General features: G+C 40.3%; 1 protein-coding gene across 1 annotated transcript in view; it reads left to right on the top strand.

The window, feature by feature from the left end:
- The first annotated feature begins 14,478 nt into the window (after positions 1-14,478).
- MUSK (muscle associated receptor tyrosine kinase) overlaps positions 14,479-26,676 on the top strand; it is a 127,440-nt gene continuing 115,242 nt past the window's right edge. Inside the window, exon 1 of the mRNA XM_075280346.1 lies at positions 14,479-14,645. Coding sequence (XP_075136447.1) covers positions 14,567-14,645 — 79 coding nt within the window. The 5' untranslated portion in view covers positions 14,479-14,566. The remainder of the gene's footprint in view (positions 14,646-26,676) is intronic.

Below are 26,676 nucleotides of genomic sequence, written 5' to 3'. Positions count from 1 at the left end.
CATACTTCCCAACCGTCCTGATTTCCACGGGACATTCACGAATTTGGTGTCCTGTCCCGCAGTCCCGTTCGGTAGAAGGTATGTTCCGATTTCAACTCATCGGCGTCCGGGACCGCGGGACAGGACACCAAATTCGTGAATGTCCCGCGGAAATCAGGACGGTTGGGAGGTATACAATTGAAAGAAAAGGGTGAAAGAATGACTACTGGGGGTGGCAGGGATGAATTGGCACAAAGGGGCTCCAGCTTCAGCGTGTATAGGCGTAATGTGATGACGTCACATCGGGCATAAACAACGTTGTGAGTGGAGTAAGAGAGCGGAGAGAAGGTGTTGGAAGGTGAGTATCAGTGTTGAGGGGAACGTAATGTAGGGGGCTTATGAAACTGGGGGCAGATGAAGGGGGGGAGAACGGCATGACACTGGGGCTGATGAAGGGGGGGAGAATGGCATGACACTGGGGTAGATGAAGGGGGGACATGAATCTGGGGGCAGTCAAAGGGGTTATATGAAACTGTGGGTGAGATGGAGGGGGGAATATAATTTACAGGTGACTATAGGAGGATTATAATGTGTGGGGGCACATGAAAAATTAATCAGAATGGGCGGAGTCAACAAAAGTGGGCGGATCTACGTTTGCCGCGGCGCGCTGCATATTTAGTCCCTCTTTCGGCTCTTCAAAAGTTGGGAGGTATGCAATTGTGACTTCCCCAGCAGCATTTACAGTGTCAACCCCATTCTGTTACTTCAGGCCACAAGCAGAGATTTTTTTTGTGCCAATTCAGCACTGCCAATTCCCAGTAGTCATTCTTTCACCGCTTTCTTTCAATTTTGACTTCCCCCAGCAGCGTTTACAGTGTTAGGCCCATTCTGTTGCTTCAGGCCACAAGCAGAGATTTTTTTTGTGCCCCTTTGTGCCAATTCAGCCCTGCCACCCCCGTAGTCATTCTTTCACCCCTTTCTGATGGTGTTTATAGACTCATCAAGTAGTGTTGCTGTTTTCAGAATATTTCCTGCCTAGCAGAAGCTAATCGCTATCTGACCCTCAGCAGTAAGTCTCTGTCTTTCCAAGCCGCAAAAGAGATGAACATAGCTGCCACTATTCTTATAGATCCGAGGTCACCTGATTTCGCCAGCCAATGACTTTTTCCTATTTGTTTTTTTTCGATGCATACGTTTTCCTCTTTCCTGTCCCACTTCCCCTGCACAGTTATTGGTGCAAAAAAAGTGCCAGGGAAGGCGCTTTTACTGCGTTTACCGTGTGGTATTCGTTCAAAATCGAATATTTCGAATAGCCTGATATTCGATCGAATAACTACTCGATCGAACGGTATTCGCTCATCTCTAGTGGGCACATATCCATGCGGGTCTAGTAGGACATGCAGTTTTATACATACAAGTAAGTTAGTCAGGAGTACTGCTATCAAAAAATGGTATAAAAATAATAGTTTTATTAACTCCAAATCACAAGGGGTGATATATCTCATCACATGTTTCTGTGGAATTCAATATGTTGGCAAAACCATCAGGGAATTCTGCAGGAGGATTAGGGAACATGTGACCAACATTAGCCACCAGGATGAAACCTCTGTCGCACAACACATACTTGATCAAGGGATGCATCCCAGATCAGTTTTCAAGGCACCGAACTGGTCCATCCCTCCCCCAAGGGGGGTGATTTTGATCAAAACTGTTGCAATGGTAAGCCTGATGGACCTTTTTACTACAAATGGTTAAACCTTGGGGCTTGAATGATGGGATATCATATGCTTGTTTCATCTAGGTTACAGTCAATAGGGTCCTTTATTTATAGATATAGGGTTACATCCCCCTTTATATGTATGCGGTATACATACTGTATATGTGTTAATTTGCATCTCCTAGCACTTTAATTGCTTGTGTTCACCAATCAGAAAGTATACTTTGCCCTTCTTGTCTTTAAAATGTTTGGATTTTTCACATACATATTGAAACTCTGTTATAGTTACAATTAGACTCGGTGCGAAGTGTCTTTTACTATTTCCATAAGGACCTGTCTTTCTAATTTCTGTCTCTATTGGACAACATTATGGACAAAGAATTCTCTACTTGATTTCTCTTGGGGCGATAGTATCAATAGTTAGTAAACTCTGGAGTGGCATTTAGTAGAATCATATTAGGTCACCTTTGAGTCTAATCGATTACATATTTATTTGCCAAGATATTCTATAGATTGCCTGTGATCTTTATTATGAGACTATTACCTCCCAAGTTTTACCAGCCTCAGGGGCATTTTAGGTCCCTTTAAGCCACTGGTCTCTTCTGTCTCCCTCTTAGGATGCTTTATTTGTATCTTTTACCTTTGATTACACAGTCTCTTTGGGGTTTGTGATTCTCTTACCTGTTCTCATGTTCCTAGTTACTAAGCATACATGCATGCTTATAGCTGTACATGCAGGCTCTTTGTTTATATTCCACCCAGGGGCAGTCTCAAATGGGGAAGGTCTCTTACCTAACCCCACGATAGGTCCAATAATGCAGATGAGCGAGTTGACCGTGCACCACTATGGGGCATAATAGTGTGTGCAGGGGCCACAGTGGGATATGATACTGTGTGTGCAGGGGTTACTATGGGGCATAATAGTGTGTGTATGGGGGCCACAGTGGGGTATTATACTGGGTGTAAGGGCCACGGCGGCACATTATAGTGAATGCAAATGGGGTGTTATACTGGTTGAGGTTCCAGGAAAGGGGAGACTATGCAGTGTGGGGGGACCCAAGTCAAAAATTTGGTTGGGTGCCCAGTCTTTGCTAGTCAAATCACTGTATATTTGGTTACTTGGCCCCAAAAAAACACAACAAAATCTGCAACATAAAAAGCTGCCTTTCTGGAAAATGGAGCCTCAGCTTAACAATCCTGCCACCATGGTTGTCTGCCTTAAGTATCTATCTATTTGTCTTTTATTATATATTTATAAAACATTATCTCTTGTAATGAATTATTTTGTATTAAAGAAGAACATAGAAGTAAAAGTAAGACTGTATTCACACACAAGGCTTTGAGTCTTTTTTGTAGCCTTTTAAGTAACATGACAACTTAAGTATCCCAAAGTTTATAGGAAACTATTAGATGTTTTTTTCTGGTGTTTCTCCTATAGGTTGCATTACAGGACTTTCCAGGCTTGACAGAAAAATGCATAATGCATATATAACGTAACAAAACAGCTACCAAAAATGCTACAAATATGTATGAAAGTCATGTATTGTTTTGTTTTTAACAAGTGTTTTAGGTTAAAGCTCCACGTTTTTTCCGCAGGGTTTTTCAGTGTCTCACAGTTTTTCTGCTTCTATTATACCTGTTTCCGCAGGTATAAATGACATGCTGCAATTTAAAACCGTGAGCATTTTTGAAATCGCAGCATTTCTGCTGCAAATTTTTTTCTACATTACGTAGATGGGATTAGTCAAAAAAATGTAAAAATCATTGAAGTCAATGGGAGTCTCATTTTTACACGTGTATTCTTTACACGTGTATTTTGCCAAAATGAGCGCGCGTTTACTCCATGTGAATGGATCCTTAACTTGCATTTGGGAATTGCACTGCAAACTGTGTTTACAGTATTCCTGAACCCATGCAGTCATTTGGTCACTGATAGAGATGAGCGAACACTATTCGGAACAGCCGTTCGTAATAGCACGCTCCCATAGAAATGAATGGAAGTGGCCGGCACGCAGACTTTTCCGGCAGCCAGTCGCTTAAACCCCCACGTGCCATCTACGTCCATTCATTTGTATGGGAGCGTGCTATTCGAAACGGCTGTTTCGAATAGTGTTTGTTTATCTCTAGTTACTGATTCATGCCTATTTTTAACGCAGTGCCATCTGGGGGTCTGTAGATCATGGCTATGCAATATTAATATATAATCATAAAGTAGGAAATAAATTATATATGACAGGTGTTACTGCTTTTTTTTTTTTTAATTCTACTTCTGGTTTTGGCTTTATAAACTACATAAAGAAAGCTGAACATGCAAATACATCCAAAATTCTACAACCAAAGTATTGTAATTGAAATTATATAAATTAATCTTACCTGGACTTTTCCCAAATAGACAAAAGACTGTTATATTCATACTATATAGACATACCTCCCAATCGTCCCGCATTTGGCATGAAAGTCACGCTTTGCTACCCCTGTCTCGCGGTCCCGCACAGCTCCCTACATGTCCCGCTATGTCCCTTTAATGTTTTACTGTACAATCATTCCTCCGATCACCATCTGCTCTTATAACAGATAAAAGGCTCTGGTGATCGGAGGAACGCTTGACTATGGTTCAAGGACCTTGTGTGACATCACACGGTCACATGACTAGGTGGGCGTGTCAGTGCCCGGGCAATGAAGAGATGCGTGTAAGGTACTAAGAAGGGGCGGTGAGATGCAGGAGGGAGAGAGAGTGTGAGTGTGAGTGTGTGTGTGTGTGTGTGTGTGTTTGTCATTATACTGGGGGCAGAGATGGAGGGGGGACATGAAACTGGGGGCTGAGATAGAGGGGGGGGACATGAAACTGGGGGCTGAGATAGAGGGGGGACATGAAACTGGGGGCTGAGATAGAGGGGGGACATGAAACTGGGGGCTGAGATAGAGGGGGGACATGAAACTGGGGGCAGATGAAGGGGTTATATGAAACTGAGGGAGAAATGGAAGGGGGAGATGAAACCGGGGGCAGAGATGGAGGAGGGGACATGAAATGGGGCAGATGAAGGGGGGCACTTAAACTGGGGACAACTGGAGAGGAGCATTAAACCGTGGGAGTAGCTGAAGGGGGACCTGTCTGCCTCTAGTTGCCCCCAGTGTAATGTCCCCTCCAGCTAGACCTACGGTTTAATGTCTGCTTCTAGCTGCCCGAGTTTAATGTCCCCCTCTAGTTGCCCCCCTTTTAATGTCCGACTTCATCTGCCATTAATTTATTGTCCCCCTCCAACTACCCCATTGCTAATGTCCCCTCCAGCTGCTCCAGTTTCATGTTTTTCTGTTAAATGGGGATACCAGGAGAGGGACTTAATACTGTGGGGCAGTTGGACTATAGGAGGATTATACTGAGTTGGGGCACATGGAAAATTAATGAGAATGGCGGGGTCAACATAAAAGTGGGCTGAGCAAAATTTGCCGCGTCGCACTATGCGCGCCGCACATTTTGTCCCTCTTTCTATTGTTTGAAAGCTGGGAGGTATGTATAGAGATTGTAGTCATACTATCATACCATAAGCAAAAAGGCTCATATAAAGTAATTGATAAAATGAGGCAATTTTAACTCTAAGCACAACTTTTAGTTTTGTTCAGACCTAGTCTAGGATTGTTTTCTTTTTGCAATGTCTCTCTATTCTCAGGATATAAACATACGTTCTAAACCTATATCCTTGTAATACATAGACAAGGCATAATTAATTGAAAATATGTTAATGGTTAAACACAGGCACCCCAGGAGGTAAATAGAAGTGACTGAAACGTGTGTACACAGCTTTACTCAATGAGATAAGGCTGGCTAAAAAGTCATATAAAGCATCACTAGAAACACTGCATTGGGAATAAATTGAAGCTTTGTGAGAGTCTACTTCCTAACAAGCATATGTGAGTAGACTTTGTCAATCTGTTTCCTACTGTGGGCCCCTAATTTCTGGCAAAGTAATGAAATGTCCCAACAGTAATGTTAAAGGAAAAAATATTATATTAATGTACCCTGGAAACATATTTAATATACACCAGTATGATGCAAGGGTTCATAAAGAACTGCCTGGATGGATTACCTAGTATTTTTGAGATACAAGATTTACTTACTTTCACTTTACAAATGCAAATCATGAACTCATCCTTCTCTTTATTTACTATGCATATTATTGAACATATATATATATATATATATATATATATATATATATATATATATATATATAGTCCTATGAAAAAGTTTGGGCACCCCTATTAATCTTAATCATTTTTAGTTCTAAATATTTTGGTGTTTGCAGCAGCCATTTCAGCTTGATATATCTAATAACTGATGGACACAGTAATATTTCAGGATTGAAATGAGGTTTATTGTACTAACAGAAAATGTGCAATATGCTTTAAACCAAAATTTGACCGGTGCGAAAGTATGGGCACCTAAACAGAAAAGTGGCATTAATATTTAGTAGATCCTCCTTTTGCAAAGATAAGAGCCTCTAGTCGCTTTCTGTAGCTTTTAATCAGTTCCTGGATCCTGGATGAAGGTATTTTGGACCATTCCTCTTTACAAAACAATTCAAGTTCAGTTAAATTTGATGGTCACTGACAGTGGCGTAACTAGGAATGGCGGGGCCCCGTGGCGAACTTTTGACATGGGGCCCCCCCGACACCGAAGATCTCGACCGAGTCCCTCCTACGCATTCCTGCGCGCTCTATTATGTCCCATAGTGGCCCCTGCACACAGTATTATACCCAATAGTGGCCCCTGCACACAGTATTATACCCAATAGTGGCCCCTGCACACAGTATTATACCCAATAGTGGCCCCTGCACACAGTATTATACCCAATAGTGGCCCCTGCACACAGTATTATGTCCCTTAGTGGCCCCTGCACACAGTATTATGTCCCATAGTGGCCCCTGCACACAGTATTATGTCCCTTAGTGGCCCCTGCACACAGTATTATGTCCCTTAGTGGCCCCTGCACACAGTATTATGTCCCTTAGTGGCCCCTGCACACAGTATTATACCCAATAGTGGCCCCTGCACACAGTATTATGTCCCTTAGTGGCCCCTACAGGACTAAATACTGTCACCGCTGACCGCTATACCAGGACAAATTGTGGATAAAAAAAAATCTGGTCATGTGCATTACAATTTAGTAACTCCATGTGCCTCATATTAATAGCAGTTAACCCTATCATGTCCCTCACATTAAGCCTTGTGTACCTCACATAAGAGTTACTGATATGTGAGAGACATGGAGGTAATAATAAAGTATCTTCATTACTATTACCCCCAAATGTCTCACATATCAGTAACTCTTATGGTGAGGCAAACAGGGGTTAATGTTAGGGAGATGATGGGGTTAATTGCTATTACTATGAGGCACATGGAGTTACTAAAAGACAAGTAATCCCCCCAAATGCCTGATAGTAATAAGTATAGTAACCCCAGTACGTACCTGTGTAGCTTCAGTTTCATTTTCCTAGAGCAGCTTCTTCCTCTTCTCTTCTGTGCTGGACGGCAGGGATAAGCCCCGCCTCCTCCTCTCATTGGTGGGCAGAGGACAGCAGAGAAAGGGAGGGGGAGAGAGGGAGATCTTCCTGAAGCGCTGACAGGAGCCAGAGCTGCAGCTCCTGTGTCTCAGCCGTTGCTGCAGCTTTGGGGCCCCCTGTTGGTGGAAAGTATTCCACCAACAGGGGGCCCCGATCATTATACTCGGGGGTCCGAAAAGACCTCCGAGCATAATGATAGCAGCGGTAGCAGCTGTCACCGGGCCCCTAATGTCCCGGGCCCTGTGGCAGCTGCTACCGCTGCGATGGTGGTAGTTACGCCACTGGTCACCGAGCATGGACAGCCCGCTCTCAAATGATCTGAAAACAAAGATTGTTCAACATAGTTGTTAAGGGGAAGGATACAAAAAGTTGTCTCAGAGATTTAACCTGTCAGTTTCCACTGTGAGGAACATAGTAAGGAAATGGAAGACCACATGGACAGTTCTTGTTAAGCCCAGAAGTGGCAGGCCAAGAAAAATATCAGAAAGGCAGAGAAGAAGAATGGTGAGAACAGTCAAGGACAATCCACAGACCACCTCCAAAGAGCTGCAGCATCATCTTGCTGCAGATGGTGTCACTTTGCATCGGTCAACAATACAGCACACTTTGCACAAGGAGAAGCTGTATGGGAGAGTGATGAGAAAGAAGCTGTTTCTGCAAGCACGCCACAAACAGAGTCACCTGAGCTATGCAAAAGCACATTTGAACAAGCCAGTTTCATTTTGGAAGAAGGTCCTGTGGACTGATGAAACAAAGATTGAGTTGTTTGGTCATACAAAAAGGTGTTATGCATGGCATCCAAAAAAACAGCATTCCAAGAAAAACGCTGGCTACCCACTGTAAAATTTGGTGGAGGTTCCATCATGCTTTGGGGCTGTGTGGCCAATGCCGGCACCGGGAATCTTGTTACAGTTGAGGATCGCATGGATTCCACTCAGTATCAGCAGATTCTAGAGAATAATGTTCAAGAACCAGTGACGAAGTTGAAGTTATGCCGGGGATGGATACTTCAGAAAGACAATGATCCAAAACACAGCTCCAAATCGACTCAGGCATTCATGCAGAGGAACAATTACAATGATCTGGAATGGCCATCCCAGTCCCCAGACCTGAATATCATTGAACATCTGAGGGATGATTTGAAGCGGCCTGTCCATGCTCAGCGACCATCAAACTTATCTGAACTTGAATTGTTTTGTAAAGAGGAATGGTCCAAAATACCTTCATCCAGGATCCAGGAACTGATTAAAAGCTACAGGAAGCGACTAGAGGCAAAAGGAGGATCTACTAAATATTAATGTCACATTTCTGTTGAGGTGGCCATACTTTTGCACCGGTCAAATTTTGGTTTAATGCATATTGCACATTTTCTGTTAGTACAATAAACCTCATTTCAATCCTGAAATATTACTGTGTCCATCAGTTTTTAGATATATCAAACTGAAATGGCTGCTGCAAACACCAAAATATTTAGAACTAAAAATGATTAAGATTAATAGGGGTGCCCAAACTTTTTCATAGGACTGTATATATGTGTGTATATATATATATATATATATATATATATATATATATATATATATATATAATTTAGAAAAAGTTTTGCAGCAGAAATGCTGCGATTTCAAAAATGCTCACGGTTTTGTAAATTGCAGCATGTCAATTATCCCTGCAGAAACAGGTATAATTGAAGCAGAAAAACTGTGAGACACTGAAAAACCCTGTGGAAAAAACGTGGAGCCTTAACCTAAAACACTTTTTAATAACAAAGCAATACATGACTTTCATACATATTTGTAGTATTTTTGGTAGCCTTTTTGTTATGTTACTGTATATATGCATTATGCATTTTTTTGTCAAGCCTGCAAAGTCCTGTAATGCAACCTATAGGATAAACACCAGAAAAAAAAACATCTAATAGTTTCCTACTTCAATGTGTAGCACGCGTAAGCCGGCACCAATTGAAGAAGAAGAAGTTGGGTAAGTATGATGGAATGGATGGGGAGAGTAGTAGTGGCAATTAGAGATGAGCGAGTAGTACTTGATCGAGTAGGTGTTCGATCGAATACTACGGTATTTGAAATACTCGTACTCGATCGAGTACTACTAGCTGTTCGAAGTTAAGATTTGATGCATAACCAGCGTTGATTGGCAGAATGCTATACATTGCCAATCAACGCTGGTTCTTCTCTTACCTTTAGAAGTCTTCTCCCTTCGCAGCGTCCCGCGTCCTCTTCTGACTCTGAATTCACTCTGTCAGGCATCGGGTCTGGGCAGAGCCGACTGCGCATGTCCGCTTGTAGTGCAGGCATGCGCAGTCGGCTCTGCCCAGGCCCGATGCCTAGCAGAGTGAATTCAAGGCCGGAAGAGGACGTGGGGACGCTGTGCAAGGAGAAGAATCCAGCCCGACCCTCACTCATAGACTTGGTAAGTAGAATTTGATCGAATGTTGCGTACCCCTGAAACGAGCATTTCCCCCCATAGACTATAATGGGGTTCAAAACCCGTTCGAACAGTTGAACAGTGAGCGGCTGTTCGAATCGGATTTCGAACCCCGAACATTTTAGTGTTCGCTCATCTCTAGTGGCAATCCATTTTCAGAAATGGGAAAACGGATCGTCACCAGTTAATCAGAAAATATGGGTAACTATACATTTTTGATTAATTATGGAATTTAGACAGTAGGAGGGGGAAGGTGTTTAGAGTAGTGAAGGGTTTTATAGTTATCCGCGGACAAGCCCTTCAAGGGGATATTGAAACTATGGTTATTTTAGTTAACGGTTGTAGAGTGACAGAAGCACATTGAGCCCCATCCATCTACACCCGATCCTACTGACTATAATGTCAAAAACACAATCACTGTCTTCTTCTAAATGTTTATTTACTCTTGTGAGTAAAGGAAAAGTTCTGCACGCACAATTATTTATTTTGTCAGGAAAGTTAAAAACATGACAGAAGAAAATTGTCAGCTTTCTCTGGGTGAGACATTCCATTTAAATACTACAAATGCACATCTGAGGAAGCTACTCTGCCACATTACCCTGATCCCAACCCCTCTGACAAAGGCCATATGACTTCTCACACATTACAAGGGTCAAAGTTCCTACACTGTACTCCTTCCATATGAATTCCATGATTACATCTTCCAGTGTATAAGACAATGGAGTAGGCTCACTAATCTGATTTCTCACATCATGATAAAGGTTTGACCATCTAAGAGAATTCTGAAGTTTGTCATGAAAAATAAAACTTTTTCTTTTCAGCCATTCTTACTTCCAACTACTTTTGGTGCATTAACCTTGAACTGAAGAACTTTTGTTGTTCCTCTTCACAACCATAACCTGGAACATCATTCTAGAAAGTTATCAGTAACCATCCTCAAGACCAATGTTAGGGGGGGGGGGGGCAATGACCCCTGGATATGTTGTCGTAGTCCTAATCGATATTGGTGACGTCACAGCGAGCGCTCGGAGAACACACAGTCAGGCACTCAAGTATCATGATCAGGATGTTCTACAGTTTATTACATATTACTTAGCTTTTATATAGGAATAATGGCTGTATGCTAATTTAGGCATAACAAACTACATCATATAGAAATATGAATTATCATTGGTCAAAGTACAAAATGGGCATTCACAAATGATAAATACGTGCATAAGCAATACATGAGTTAACACATGGTTGTCCGTGTCATCCATTTGAATGTGCAATTATGTTAGCACGGTCTGATAAAATGGATGCCATGACCTTCCAGGTTTCATGCTAGTGGATGCTACACAAAACAAGAGATTAGAACTGACTTCATATCTTGTGAACATTATGCGTCTTGATATGGAACACGATATACTTAGGAACATTCCAACCTTTCCTCTAAATAAGACAAAAGAGCAGAACTGCAAATCTCAAGGTTTAAGAAAGCTACATGACAGGCAGAATGGAGATTTTCAGATCAAGATGGCGGAATGAATGCTAATCTCTCTCCTTACACAGATATTTTCCCCTCACACCACAGGAAAACCAGCTTCAATCTTCACTACCCTAGACAACAAAGAATGCTTTTAACAACCCTATTACTTCTCTAGGAATTATATGTATTGGCGTTAACCACTTCCATACTATATGCCAGCAGGGCAGTTAATAACTCTTCAATTAATCCTTCACTTAGTAGATACCCAGAGTGATTCATATCTAGCCGCTTCACTACCTTATGCCTTTAGGAGTGTTGATATTAACCATGGTATTAATATTTTCACAATCCCTTGACCATGGAGAAAGCAGGCATTAAAATATCACTTTATGGTCCTATTATTTAGTAAATGTAGCATGACTGTATAATTCAGTTACTGTGTGAAGTTATTTTTAGTACTTAAATGGTCTTTTGATCCTCTAAACACTGCCCTAATATAGATCTCAAGTATTCTTTTTCTCTATCAAAGCTGAAGAAAGCAGGTTGACCACTGCTAAAATCATGGCAATCTCCTATTGTCTGTCGTTGAAAATTCAACACAAGAAGACGACTTACAAACTCCTACATCTGTCTGTCATGAGATCCTGAACACCAGTTATGTCTCAGATTTTCAGATTAAGGGGCAACCCCCGAGATGTGATACATCCTCTTTAGAATCCTCATCGAGTTTGGAGTTTTAAATTGGAGCCTTGAAATGGATTTACAAGTTATCTGTAACAAATCCAGCTGTTGTCATTGAGAGATTTTGCTGAGAGGGTATTCTGCATAATAGAATCTGGTATTAGATTTATAGTAACAAAGGAAAGTAACATTAGAAGAAGCCATAGATTCTGCTAATAAACAATTTTGCAAGTATAGAAATGAACAATTTGAGGTATACATGTCCAAGATAAGATAAAGTATCTGCAAATCACAGCTATAAACCTTTGTGTTATTTCATCAAAGCTGCACAAATTAATCCATACTAGTCAAACCAGAACCCATCTGTAGGCAGCACTTTTTCTGGTTCATTGAATAGTTTTATTTACAGGCAGTCATCAAATTGCAAGCATACATGAGACCATGACCAGTGCAAACTTGATCATAGCACAATAAACATCACATGCATACCAAGTACTACAAAAGGCACAACATGCAGCCAAGGCAGAGATCCTACACTTAATAAATGACACTACATCAACTATGTAATAAAGCTACAAACATCAATCAACAAAACAACAGGAAAGTGACAGGGGATAGGGTATAACAACAGGGGGTTTGGGAGGGGAACCAAGGGCCAGATGCTTTCTTGAAACACAGACACATCAAGGTGAGAGGGGAAAGAGGGATGGTATTCATCCACTCCTTTATCAACATCCGGAGAGTCCATGATAGAATAATCTTTGAACAGGCTATGGATCAACCTGCCATAGTCCTAGATGGACAACCTCTCCCAGTTCACAACCAGGCATTTCCTGACAAAGCAGCTTCCTTAACACAGTTCATAAGGTGCCAGGCTTCCCGGGTAGCCTCAACACTTTGGATCCCAGTGAAAATTTCAAAGAGCACCTAGGTGAACAGCAGGTTGCTCCTAGTAACTGACTATTTGAACTAATTTTCTAGGAAGACCTAGAAAAGGCCTTTACAGAAGAGGTGCAAGCGCGCTTCCTCAGCAAATGGGCACCTCTGCCAGTACCGGGTGTTACATAGTCCACATTGATTGAAGTTATAAAAAGACCCCCGAGCATAATGATTGTGGGGCCCGTGGCGTCACTACCAATCCCAGCCCCTACCAGGATCGGTAGGTAAATAGGGCCCGTTACCGGCTGGAGTAAATGTGGTTTGATTCAAATCGGCTTGCTCATTCGTATGTAGGGCTAACGTATCACAGTGTGGAGGTCAAAACATGGAGGTACTATACTGTGTAGGGGCCAAAAATAAGAGGACAATTTTATATGTGGGGACCTAAAAAGGGACAATATACTGTATTGGAGCCAGTAAAGGGAGCAGTATACTGTATGGGGCGAATAAAGGGGGAATTATACTATGTTGTGGTCAGTAAAGGGGATAATATGCTGTAGGATCAGGTAAAAGGGGCATTATACTGTATCAAATAAGGTGATTTTTTTTTTTTTTTTTATCTGTGAATGGGGGGGGGTTACAATTTAAGAACACTGGGTCATCCTGAGACTGCTTTATAAATGTTGGTGAAAGAAGTGAAATTGTGATCCCCTATTGTGCTGCAACTGTGATTTCCAATCACAAAATTGTTGAGCAGTATTTGATTTGAGGTTGGTTTTTGTAGCTTATTGTCTACACTTATTGTGTAACTTATTGTGTAGAACTAATATCAAGCCTTCATAAACACGGTCATTTAGATTAAAAACTTAGGTAAAAGGTTCTCTTTAAAAACAATGATATCACCTATTAAGGCTAAGTTCAAACAGAGTGTTTTGGACCGGAATCTGAGGCGGAGGCTGCCTCAGGTTCCGGTCCAAATTGCGGAGTAGCCACAACTGGATGCCTCTGTAGTGCACCGGTATCCAGTCGCGGCACTGCGATCTGGATTAGGCCCAAATGAATGAGCCTAGTCGGGAGTGTCTTCAGGCGGATTAGCGAGGTGCAATCCGCATGAAGAATGAGTATGTCCATTCTTTTTTCCGGAAGCCGGTACAAACTGCTCCTGGAAAAAAGAAACGACCGGCTTTTTGGTCAAGATTTTGAGGCGAATTCGGCCTCAAAATCCTGACCAATATACTCCGTGTGAATTCAGCCAAACATTACAGCCTGTAAAGGAAGCCAAGTCCACCCGACAGTTTTTCTCTGGTCTATAATCGATTCACAGGTGCGAAGTTAACTGCAATCGTATTCTGTTGTGTACGTTGCTCAAGCTATAGGAAAACACTGTATGTTGTACTGTGAGGTTTTTGACAGCTCAACCAAACTGTATACTTTCTAGGCCACCCATATTGCCTGAATATTTTTAAACCTGCTCTCACTTCATCTTATAACAGTTGCCCCCGCCAGGCATATGACAGGCTTGCAAGTATTTTACTGTTATGCTTAGCCTGCCGGTATGGTATATCACAATGTTCCACTAAAAAGGATTCTAGACGGATTTGCTTTCTCTTGTTTCCTGAGCCCTGCGTACTTGCATTGACCTAAGTAGATGTACACCAGCTGGCCATGTCCATCACTCCAGCCAAGTCACAGAATTCCTGAGTATACTTAGATCCGGCAGGGCCTGTTGCACAAACAGTCATTACTTTGCAGTACTTGAGCAAACCAGGGCTTAAAATGAAAGAGGCTTGGAATTTCCCTCTGTTTCTCTAAAGACACCAATTTTTTGGAAATTAATCATGAAAGATTTACCACACATTCCACTTCTTTCTATCTTCACTGTTGCTGCGTTTGGCTTGGCTGAAAGACTCCCCAAAGGTTTGAGCAACTTCATCTTGTAGCTTGGTCACGGATATGCGTTTTAAGAGGGTTGAGGGAGGGCTGGAAGTGGTAAATGTTCACGTTATTTATAATTATGTAGTACTTTGATTATTCATTTAATGTTAAGTTTATTATTATAACATTATATTCAGCTGAAGGACAAGGTTATCAGTTACTCAGGAGCATATCTATGAAGGAAAGTGACTAATTATAGTGTATTATTATGTATGAGTTTAATGCTCAACACACTTCAATTGTGTGTGTATCTATCTATCTATCTATCTATCTATCTATCTATCTATCTATATATATATATATATATATTTAGTACACAGGATTTGCTATTGCAATGATCTATATTATTAGTTATTTTTTCTTCCTTGCCCTCTTATTTTCAACATTACTCTGTTCATAATCCTGGTTATTCATCTGGATGTAGCAGAGCTAAATCAGTTACTTAAGCCTTTGTTCATCGATTCTGATAACCATATGGACTAGTGCAAAATAATGCAAGTATTATATCTGCAGCTCTATGTAAGACTAAAGCCCCACATTGTAAAAACGCATTGTTTTACAGTACCTGCAGAGTGGTTGGGATTCTGGCCGGTCCCATCCACACATTGCAGAAAAAAGTCTGAAGCAGAAAAGCTGCATTTAAAAAAAAAAAAATCCAGCATGTCAATTATATCCACATAAACGCTGGCGTTTTCCTATAGGTATAAATACTGCAGAAAAAAAGTGCAATTCTTACTACTGCGTTATTTTCTACAGAGTTTTTTTGCTGCACTTTGCAATGTGGGCCCTTAGTCTAAAATTAGATTTGTATTTAATGTCATACATCGGATGTGTATATGTAAATGGAACCTCTGATGTATGATGTAAAATATGTTTTTAGATAATGGGCTATGGCAGAAAACTGAATCTCGGCCAGGGTAAAGGAAACAACAGCTATGACTCTGAGTTGAATATATAATATAATGCGTCAATAATACATCCGTAGTCTTATTTGTATGAAGCATTACTTTTCCTGTGGCTTATATTCCAGATATTGTGCAGTCTGTATTTGAGGGTAAAATTATACCATACATTGATAAGTAGTATATGGCACACCCTTCAGGTGTCATGTTTCTGTATTTGAGCCAACTGAAATTCTTATAAGACCCTATACTCATATGTATGCATTTATTCTTCTGCAAGTGTAGCCTTTACATCACTTAATACATACTGTACCTACTACCAGTGTACCCACACAAATTGTATTTAATAGCATTCCTCAAGTCTTATTACTAAAAGTGAATACTAAATTGTAATAATGTTGCAGAATTTATCATGTATATAGAATTTGAGGTAAACTGCCCCCATTTCTATAGCAAATGACTGTAAACTCTATTCTCTACTCTCTTTAAATTCTTATTGAGCAAAACAGAAACAAAAGGAAAACTATTAGGTGAGTTCACATGGGGTTTTTTGGTCAGGATTTTGAGACTATATCCACCTCAAAATCTTGACCAAAAAGATGGCTCCCATTGAAGTCAATGGGAGCCGGTCAGTTCTTTTTTCCGGGAGCCGTTTCTTCCGGCTCCATGAAAAAAGAAGCGACATGCTCATTCTTCAGGCCGATTCTCCTCGTGATTTGGCCTGAAGTCACTCCCTTCTCCCGACTAGGCAAGTTCCAGTCTTCCCCATTCATAAAAGTGTGCCCTAATCAATAGCTAAATGCTACCATGTTCCCAGAACACAACATCTAATATGACTATACAGACAGGAAAATGTCAAAACTGTATCAGTGCTAAAATACTAAGGGTTAACGCCAACATGGCCAATCGTATCAGCTCTCCTGACTTGGCTGTTTGTTGTTAATTTGTATATTTCACTAATAATATTTCACTAATAATAATTGTAGAACATCTTTTTTTTTTAACTCTGTGTTGTACTGTATTCTTCCTAAAAATCTCTGAATACATTAACAAGTAGGTGTTACAACAAAATAACATTGTCTAATCAGGGCTGACAATGTCAGACTCACCTCTGTGACAAGAGAATTGGTAATGTGAGTTGTTGAAGTGTTCACAAATTTCTAATAACTATTATAATAATAATAATATAATAATAAAAAGTCTAATAATAATAGATTATCAAAGTGTCTACTTCTATGTGTTGGGAGAGGGGAGCTGCTGGTAGACTTAAAGAGATCCTATCATTAAAATGCTATTTTTATGACTAACATGTAGGAATAACCTTAAGAAAGGCTACTCTTCTCCTAGCTTTAGATGTTTTCTCCACGCCACCATTCGGTAGAAATCCCGGTTTTATTTGGTATGCGAATGAGTTTTCTGCACTGGGGGCGGTCCCCAGCACACAAAAAGCACTGGGGGCATCCCCAATGCTGCAAGAGAAATCTTCAGTGCTGCCTCCATCTTCGTCTGTAATGGCCTCTCCCACGTAAGAAAGAAAATGGCCATGGGCATGTGCAGTCGGCTCTGCCCGAGGCCCGATAGCAAAGCTGACTGCACATGCATAGAAGTTCGTCCCCAGTGCCGGAAGAAGACACAGAGATAGGCCGTTACAAACGAAGATCGAGGCTTCGCTGGATATTTCTCCCACAGCATTGGGGACGCCCCCAGTGCTGTTTGAGCGCTGGGGCCTGCCTCCAGTGCTGCGAGAGAACTCATTTGCATACCGAAGAAAACTGTGATTTTTACCAAATGGTGGCGCGTAGAAGACATCTAAAGGTAGGAGAAGAGTAGCCTTTCTTAAAGGGGCTCTATCACTGGGAAAAGTCATTTTTAACTATGCATAATGCAACTATGCATTAACTATTATCCTTGCATAGGCTTTAAAAAGGCTATTCCACACCTACCTTTAGTATGTAAATTGCCTCAGTGGTTTCTGAATAAATCAGTTTTTTTTCATTTGCTAATGAGCTTCCAGCCAGCACAGGAAGTTCCCAGCAGCAATCATCTTTCCTATTATCTCCTATGTGTGTGCAAACAGGAAGCTGAGTCATCATCAGCAGCAGCAGCCTCCCATAGGAAATAATAGGAGAGGAGTGCACGATGTATCTCTCTCTCTGATTAGCATATGAATAAAAACTGACTTATTTAGAAACCACTGAGGCAATTTACATACTAAAGGTAAGTGTAGTATAGCCTTTTTAATGCCTATGCAAGGATGTGATTATTTAAAAATGACTTTTCCTGATGATAGAGCCCCTTTAAGGCTATTCCTACGTGTTAGTAAAAACAAATAGCATTTTAATGATAAGATCCCTTTAATTCAAAACTATTGAGGTGTACTTTACTGTTGGTCAGGTGATTACATGATCTAGTTCCCTAGTTTCATAATGCAGATCACAAGCCTGCTCCCCATTTCTGCAGCTGCACAATGTTATGATACTACTAACTCTGCACAGACGTATAAATCCTTGCAGAGTTAATTGCTAACCATCCAGTTGTAGATTAAGGGGATAATGTCACTCCATAAGGAGAGACCACCTATTAGGTGTGTGGAGACTAATACAGCCATAGTCTCTCCACTGTAAGGGATCATGGGAGGAATATGCAAATCTGTCTCCCAAGATGTAAATAGGGAGACAGTGCCTCTGTTATGCTGCCCTCTATAGGAAGCACCCTGAACATCATGCCCAACTTTCCCAGGAGCCTTTACTGCATAATGTGGGATTTTTACCAAGTCAGTTTCTTAGCTACGGACGGCCGTTTCGGTCTGATTGGACCTCGTCAGCGCAGCGTAGAGAGAACTGAGAAGTGAGGTAGAAGTGAGAGGCTGAGAGACCAGATTATGGGAATAATGTCACTCCTCAAGGAGAGACCACCTATTAGGTGTGTGGAGACTTATACAGCCATAGCCATAGCCACTGTAAGGGATCATGGGAGGAATATGCAAATCTGTCTCCCAATATGTAAATAGGGAGGCAGTGCCTCTGTTATGCTGCCCTCTATAGGAAGCACCCTGTCCAGTTGTATAAAGTCAATAGGCAGTCAGGAAGTGGTTAACGACTACATTGAAATATAAAATGTATTATATTATATACAGGGAATTTGGTTTGCAGAATGTTTTGCATATTTAAAAAAGCACTATATGATTATTGATTCTTGTCTTTTAAAAAGAAACCGTATGTACCAATGACACCAAATAAACAATTCCAAATGAAATCACATATAAAATATACAAATTTATAATCCACATTACCATGGTTAATGTATGTTTATCATAGAAAAAGTTATACTATATTTTCTTCAGCCTCTGTTGTACAGTAACACAATACTAAACCATGAGTAAGCAGTAGTGTGAGTAAGCATAAGTGATGCAGTGTTTGTAATGGCATTGACTGTAAATCTAGGTCAAGTAGCTATTTCTGTAGTATTTTTATGCTGCCTCTGATTTAGTTTCTTGTAAAACTTACAGCAGACTTCTGGTTACTACGTTTTTAATACATATGCAACATGCGCCGTATTATTATGGTGCAGCTGTGGAAGTCTTCTGTTCACTCAGTGTCTGAGTGGATGGTCTCTGGAACGGGTATTGTCTGCAACTTACAGCTAACAACCTGCTCCAGCACCCCTGGTCAAAGCTGAGCTCTGATTGGTGGTTCTAACACTTGCCAGAGCCAGATTCCTGGTTGATCCTGCACAAAAAAAAAACAAAGTCAGATTTAGGCTAAGGCCCCACAGGATGTCCCACAGCTAAAAAGCACTGCGGGAAAAACCGTGGCGGGAACACATTGCAGTTCTTCCCGCAGCACTTTTGACAGAAAGTTTGCAGAGGTTTGTTCTGCGGACTTTCTATTTCAATTATACCTTTGGGGAAATTGTGGCGTGTTCGCACCCTAGTTTTTACCACAAAGTGGACTTAGAATTCCATCCACTTTGCCCTGACTGTAAAACGACACAATTTTTCCTGCAGCACAAATCACGGTGTTTACATTCTGTGGGGCGCCGACCTTAGAGCTTACCAGTGAAAAAACACCAGAAATGAAATCCAAAGTGACCCTTAAATCATTGAAACTACTGGTAAAATAATAGGGAATTTGGTGTTCCCAATATACTCTGCACAACTTACATATTGACTTTTCGCCTTATACTGTGCATTCACATCTGGGTAACTAATGCTTACTACATTCCTTGATAAATTCTTTGAGCGGAGCAGTTTTCAAAATGACGTCACTCTGTAGGGGATTCTACTTTACTGGCACCTCAAGGGTTCTGCAAACATGAGATGGTGTCCAAATACAAAACATCTAAATCTGTGCTCCAAAACCCACATAGCACTCCTTCACATCTGTATCCCGCTGTGTGCCCAAACTGCAGTTTATACCCACATGTATGAGAGACACTGTTATACCCTGAATAATGTACTTAACAATGTTATATGTGTGTATATGTGGGTATGCTGTTTGGGCTCACAGCAAGGCACAGAAAGGAAGAAGCACTATTTGGTTTATAGATGCCATTCCACTTTTGCAGAGCCTCTGAAATGCCAATAAAGTGGAACCCCCTGACCCCATTTTGATAACTACACCCCTGAAGCAATTTATTTAGGGGTAGAGTAACCATTTTTAAACCTGGAGTATTGCATTAATTTATTTTCCAGGAAGGAATGAGAAGCTGATGGCTAAAAGTGAAAATGGCAATTTCTCCAGAAATTTACTGTGCAATACCAGCTGCACATTCAATTTTGGAAACTAAATTAACGCAAAACACTCAAGAGTTAAAAATGTTCACTGTGCCACGAGGAGTGTAGTTAACAAAATGGGATCATGTATCAGCGGATTCCACTTTACTGGCAATTCAGGGGCTTCTATAAAAGTGCTCTACAGACGGTGCTCCAAAAGCCAAATAGTTCTCCTTCCCTTCTGTGCCCAGCTGTGTGCCCAAACAATAATTTATACCCACAAATGACATTAAGTATGTTATCCTACGTACAAGGGTGTCATACATGTGGGCTTAAACTGCTATTTCTGCAGAATGCAGATATGATAGACCACAATTTAGTCTTTGGAGAACAGATTTAGATGGTTGGTCTTGTTGTTGTCATGTTTGGAGAAATCCGAAAATTGTCCCTACAAAATGGGGTCTCTCCTTGGGGAATTCCAATTCACTGGCAACTCCGGGGATCTGCAAAAACAACATGGTGAACAAAAACGAGTCCCTCTAAATCTATACTCTAAAAAGTGTAGTACACCTTCACCTCTGAGCACTGGTCCAGCAGCTTGATCATACCCCTGAAGCCAAATCCCACCTTCTTAATCATTACAACCTCCAGGGGCACCATTACTCTATTCAGGGTTCCCCAGTCTGTCACCGACTCCTTAGAGCCATGCTTCACAGCAACCAGCAACTCATCTGAAATCCTGCTTCCCAAGTACACTGTGCCAAATCTTCTGTTGCCCAGGACAGACCTTCTCAAAGGGCTCCTTCTTTGCTTTTACTGGCTGCAGGATATTGACCGACAGATCTGGGCTGCTGGGTGTGCAGATATGAGCCAAGGAACCAAATAGACAGAAGCATCTTCAATTACATCCACTAGAAAGTGCAAAAAGCAGCAGAACGATCTCTATGCCGGCAGTCGGTGTCCTCAGCCTCTTGTCATGTCCACGTCCGTTCTCTCCAAACAAACCAGCTCACATTGAACAATCCATAGAGTCCACGACACAAATAGTGGTCAATAAACAGAAAATGGTGGTAAATCCACTCCAAGGGTTTGTAGCGCAGCCAGCGCTGAACATCCAGGAGATGAGATGTGTGATGATGATTAGTAGTAAAAGCAGCAGCAGTAACCGCTACTCCTAAAAGTGTTAGGCGTGTGTGTCTCTGCAATGAAATGGCATACTTCTTTAATAATTAAAATTTTCACTTTGGACATTTATTTTTGGGAAGCGCTCTTGGGCTCAAAATGATACCCCTTGCAAAATTCCTTGAAGGGTCTAGATTCCAAAATGGAGTAACTTTATTGGAGAGTTCCATTGTATTGGTACTTTAGGAGTTTTGCAAAAGCCAAATAGCCGTCTTTCCATTCTGAGCACTGCCATTTCATGACCATATATGGGTATTGCTATGTTCAGGAGAAATTCTGTAACAGTGTGTAAATTTTAGCGCTAAATGGTCAACTCTATATTACTTTAATTCCCTTGAAGTACTTAAAGGATTAACAAACTTCCCAAATGCTGTTTTGATTTATTTGAGGGGTGCAGTTATTTATGGGGGTTATGTATAGGCCTTTAAAATGCCCTTCAGAACTGAAATGTAAATTTGGAAAATTTCTGTTACACTTATAACCCTTCTAATGTCCAAAATAAATTGAAACAAGATTAAAAGATAATGCCAATATAAAGTAGAGATATGGTAGATAATTTTTATTAATGTATTTGGGTGAGTAAATTCACATTAGCGCTTGCCTCCCATCCGGAAGGAGTCCGCAGGAGGACACCCCCCCCCCCCCCCGAATGGAATATCAGCGCAACTGCAAGCGCTGTGCAGTTAAAGCGCACTGACTGGTTACAGTCTATGGGGTGTGTGCTCTTTAACTGCACTTCGCTCCTCCTAAACACTCTGCTCCTGCTATTCGTGAACTTGGTGACTCTCCTTTAGTCGAATAGTGGTTTCCCCTGAAACAAGCATTTTTTCCCATAGACTATAATCAGATTCGATATTCGATCGAGTAGTTGAATATTGAGGCTCTACTCGAAACGAATATCGAATCTTGAATATTTCACTACTCACTCATCTCTAGTTATGTGACTTTTTTGATAATTTTTTAATGATTTCTTTTCAAACAATATAGACAAAAAACCATACAATTTTGATGCTTTTTTTTTTTTTTTTAACCATTGAAGATAAATAATATTCTCTTTTTATAGTATGAGTCTTTATGGATGCATCAATACGAAATATGGCTTTTTTTATTATTTTTTCTGTTACAAAAAAATGTTAACAAAAGGACTATTTATGTTGTTTTTTTATTTTATTGTTTTTTTTCATACTTTGCAGCATTTATTTATTTTATTTTTTTACATTTGCACATAATTCCATACTAGGACTTGACCACTAGGCAGCATGTTTACTACTATAGTAAATAGTGATGTTTCTGCATTGCAATGTACTATAGTTTGAAATATGAAAGAAAAAGTGTATCCATAAGACTCTTATTTCATAGATATGCATAGGAGGGTGACATAGGGGCCTTAAGGAGGCTGCCCTCACCATGACAAGACATCACCACCCTGGAATTGCATTGCATTGTACAGAGACACCTTAGATGCCACCTTAAACTAACCATCACTGGCTGCAAGAGTGATCTGTTGCCCAAGTAAATAAATGTTATCCTTTATATAATCAAAAACTAAATGATCTTCCAATATCCTTTCTAAATCAGTTTTATATGGATTTCTACTTCTCTGCTTGTTATCATTGTTATATTGTTTATTTAATAAAAATCCATACATGGTCATGTGATGGAAAGTCCACGCGATTGGCACATCGGTGCACAGCTTGTAACAGTCACAGCTCTGGATTTAGACATCTCTCTTGTAATGAGCTGTGCGCCTGTGAGTCACGACCATTGACAGGTCCTCCAAAAAGAAATAGTAAATGACAGAAAGCATAAGGAATTCATACAGAAAGTATATTGGAAAATTGAATAACTTTTTATTATACAAACAATAGCATTTAGTTACTGAAAATGAATGACCCCTTTAAGCACCCATACAGTGGAATTCTAAACTGTCATTAACATTTATTAGCCAAAACACTAACACAATACTGAAATACGAAAGAACAATGTTTGAAACATTCTTAATAATTTTACTTATTATTATAAGCCATGTACTTGAGCAAAACAAGACCAGGTTTACTGTACTTTATTTTACTATATGTTTTTTTTTTGTTTTTTTAACCCCTTAGTGACCAGCCTATTTTAGACCTTAATGACCAAGCCAAATTTTGGAAATTTGCCCTGTGTGACTTTATCAGTGAATAATTCTGTAACAGTATAGCGCATCCAAGCGATTCTGATATTGTTTTTTCGTGACATGTTGTACTTTACTGAGAAGGTAAAATTAGACTGATATAACTTGTGTAAATTTATTAAAAAACTCGCAAATGCTGAAAATTTTGAAATTTTTACAATGTTTTCCATTTTCAGCTGCGATATCTCACATATGCACAATAATACAGGGCAAAAAAGTTACTAGTTATATATTTCCAAATGTTCCTTTTGTGTTTCAAGCATATTTGAAATAATTTTAGCATATTTGAGTAATTTAGACAATTTAGAAGTTTATCAAGTTTATAAGCAAATTTTGGAAATTTTGAGTTTGTGATTTTTTCCTGTACCAAGCTATGTTTGCAGACAGGAATAGGTGACATAATGACAGAACCTTCCATTAAATGACCCAATTTGTAAAACTAGACCCCTTCAGGTATCTTTGAGCGGTTTAGTGAGCATTTTGATCAAACAAATATTGTTTTGCAAGAATTATTACAAATGATGAAAAAAATTACATTTTCATTTTCTTCAAATATGTGTAATTTTAAAACCAGTTTTTTTTGCACACAACACATCAAAAAGAAGAAACACACCCCAAAATATATCACCCCACTTCTCCCGTGTTAAAAAATGTACACTTTGTGGCCTTAGTCCTATGTACGCACGTACAGTAGGGCCCAAGAGGTAGGGAGGGCCAAATGGATTTCAAAGCACAAATTTTGCTTGCAGATATTTTAGGCCCATTGCACATTTGAACAAGATTTGAGTTACCAAAGCAATTGAAAACCCCCATAAATGACCCCATTTTATAAACTAGACCCCTTAAGGTATTCATTGAGGGGTATAGTGAGTATTTTGACCCCATATGTTTTTAGAAAATTTGCGTCAAACAAAAAAATGTCATTTTGTTACACAAAAGTGTCATTTTATAGGCAGTTTTTTTGCACCTAACACATGAAAATGAAGAAAAAACACTCCAAAATAGATGACCCCATTTCTCCTGTGTTCAAAAACGTACACTTTGTGGCCTTAATTCTATGTACGGACGCACAGTAGGGCCCAAAAAGAAGGGAGCACCAACTGGATTTCAAGACACAATTTTTGCTTCCAAATGTTTCAGGCCCATTGCGCATTCAAACAAGATTTGAGTTACCTAAACAATTGAAACCCCCCATAAATGACACCATTTTATAAACTAGACCCCTTGAGGTATTCATTGAGGGGTATAGTGAGTATTTTGACCCCATAGGTTTTAAAAGAATTTGTGTCAAACAAAAAATTGTCATATTCTTTACACAAAAGAGTCATTTTAAAGGCAGTTTTTTTTACACACAAGGCATGAAAATAAAGAAAAACACCCCAAAATAGATGGCCCCATTTCTCCCGTGTTCAAAAATGTACACTTTGTGGCTTTAATGCTATGTACGGACGCACGGTAGGGCCCAAAAAGATGGGAGCACCAACTGGATTTCAAGACACAAATTTTGCCTGCAGATATTTTAGGCCCATTGCACATTCAAACAAGATTTACGTTACCAAAACAATTGAAAACCCCCATAAATGACCCCATTTTATAAACTAGACCCATTAAGGTATTAATTGAGGAGTATAGTGAGTATTTTGACCCTATAGCCGTTTCACAGATTTTACTAACCTTGGGATGTGTAGGTTAAAAATTACTAAAATGTCCCTTTATCCCCAAAGTTTTCATTTTCACAAGGGGTTAAATGAGAAAAAGCCCCCCACATTTTGTTACACAATTTCTCCTGAACACGGCAATACCCCATATGTGGCCATAATCTTCTGTATGGGGACATGGTGGGGCTCAGAATGGAAAGAGTGCTATTTGGATTTTGGAGGGCAGATTTTCCTGGAATAGTTTTCAGGTTCCATGTCGCATTTGCTGAACCCCTAAAGTACCAATACAATGGAAACCCCTCAAATGTGACCCCATTTTAAAAACTACACCTGTCAAAGAATGTATCAAGGTGTATTATCACTCTGAGCCTAAAAATGCTTCCCAAAAATTAATGTACAAAATGAAAATTGAAATTTTGAAAGAAATCTGCCATTTCGGTGCCCAATACGTTGCACCCACTTTGTGTTGTCAGAGACCTGCACTCCTAAAACTATTAAGTGGGCGATCCCGGGGGTCGAAAAATTATATATGTGGGTGTAAACTGCTGCTTGGGCACACAGCAGGGCTCAGAAGGGAAGGAGCAGTACGCTTTTTAGCTATTGGGGTACAGATTTAGAGGGACCCTCTGGGCGCCATGACATTTTTGCAGAGCCCTGGAGGTGACAGTAAACTGGAATTCCCCAAGAAGTGACCCCATTTTGTAGGGGCAATTTTAGGGTCTCGGCAAATGTGACATGGTGTCCAAACACCAACAATCTAAATCTGCACTCCAAAAGCACATAGCGCTCCTTCACATCTGCGCCCTGCTGTGTACCCAAATGGCGGTGTATGCCGACATGTATGACACTGGTGTACCCCGGATAACGGACTTAATGCCAAATGTGGGTAGAAATGGCTGTATGGGCACTGCCACGCACAGAAGGGAAGGAGCGCTATTTTGGTTTTTGGAGCACAGTTTGGTTTTTGGACATCACTTTTGCAAAGACCCTGAATTGCCAATAAAGTGGAATCTGCAGACATGTCACCCTATTTTGGACACTAGCCCACTGATGGGATTTATCAAGTGGCGTAGCAAGCATTTTTAACCCTTGAGTGTTGCATTTATTTGGTTTCCAGAAATGAAATTGCGGCTGATAATGAGAAGTTAAAAATGAAGTTTACCAGAGATTCGCCATTTCAGTATCTGATATGTTGTGCCCAACTTATGTCAGCAGAGATACACACTCCAAAAACTGTTAAGTGGGTATCCCGGGCACAACAGCTTTCAGAGCGTTCATCTCTGATACAAGTCGGACACAACATATTACGCACTGAAATGACGTATTCCTGGAAAAATTGGTATTTTCACTTCTCACAATCAGCTTCGTATTCATTTATGGATAATAA

This window comes from Leptodactylus fuscus, chromosome 1 (genome assembly GCF_031893055.1).
Source record: "Leptodactylus fuscus isolate aLepFus1 chromosome 1, aLepFus1.hap2, whole genome shotgun sequence".
Taxonomy (NCBI): Eukaryota; Metazoa; Chordata; class Amphibia; order Anura; family Leptodactylidae; genus Leptodactylus; species Leptodactylus fuscus.
The sequence above is the reverse complement of the archived record's forward strand: the minus strand, read 5'-3'. Positions and strand labels throughout refer to the sequence as shown.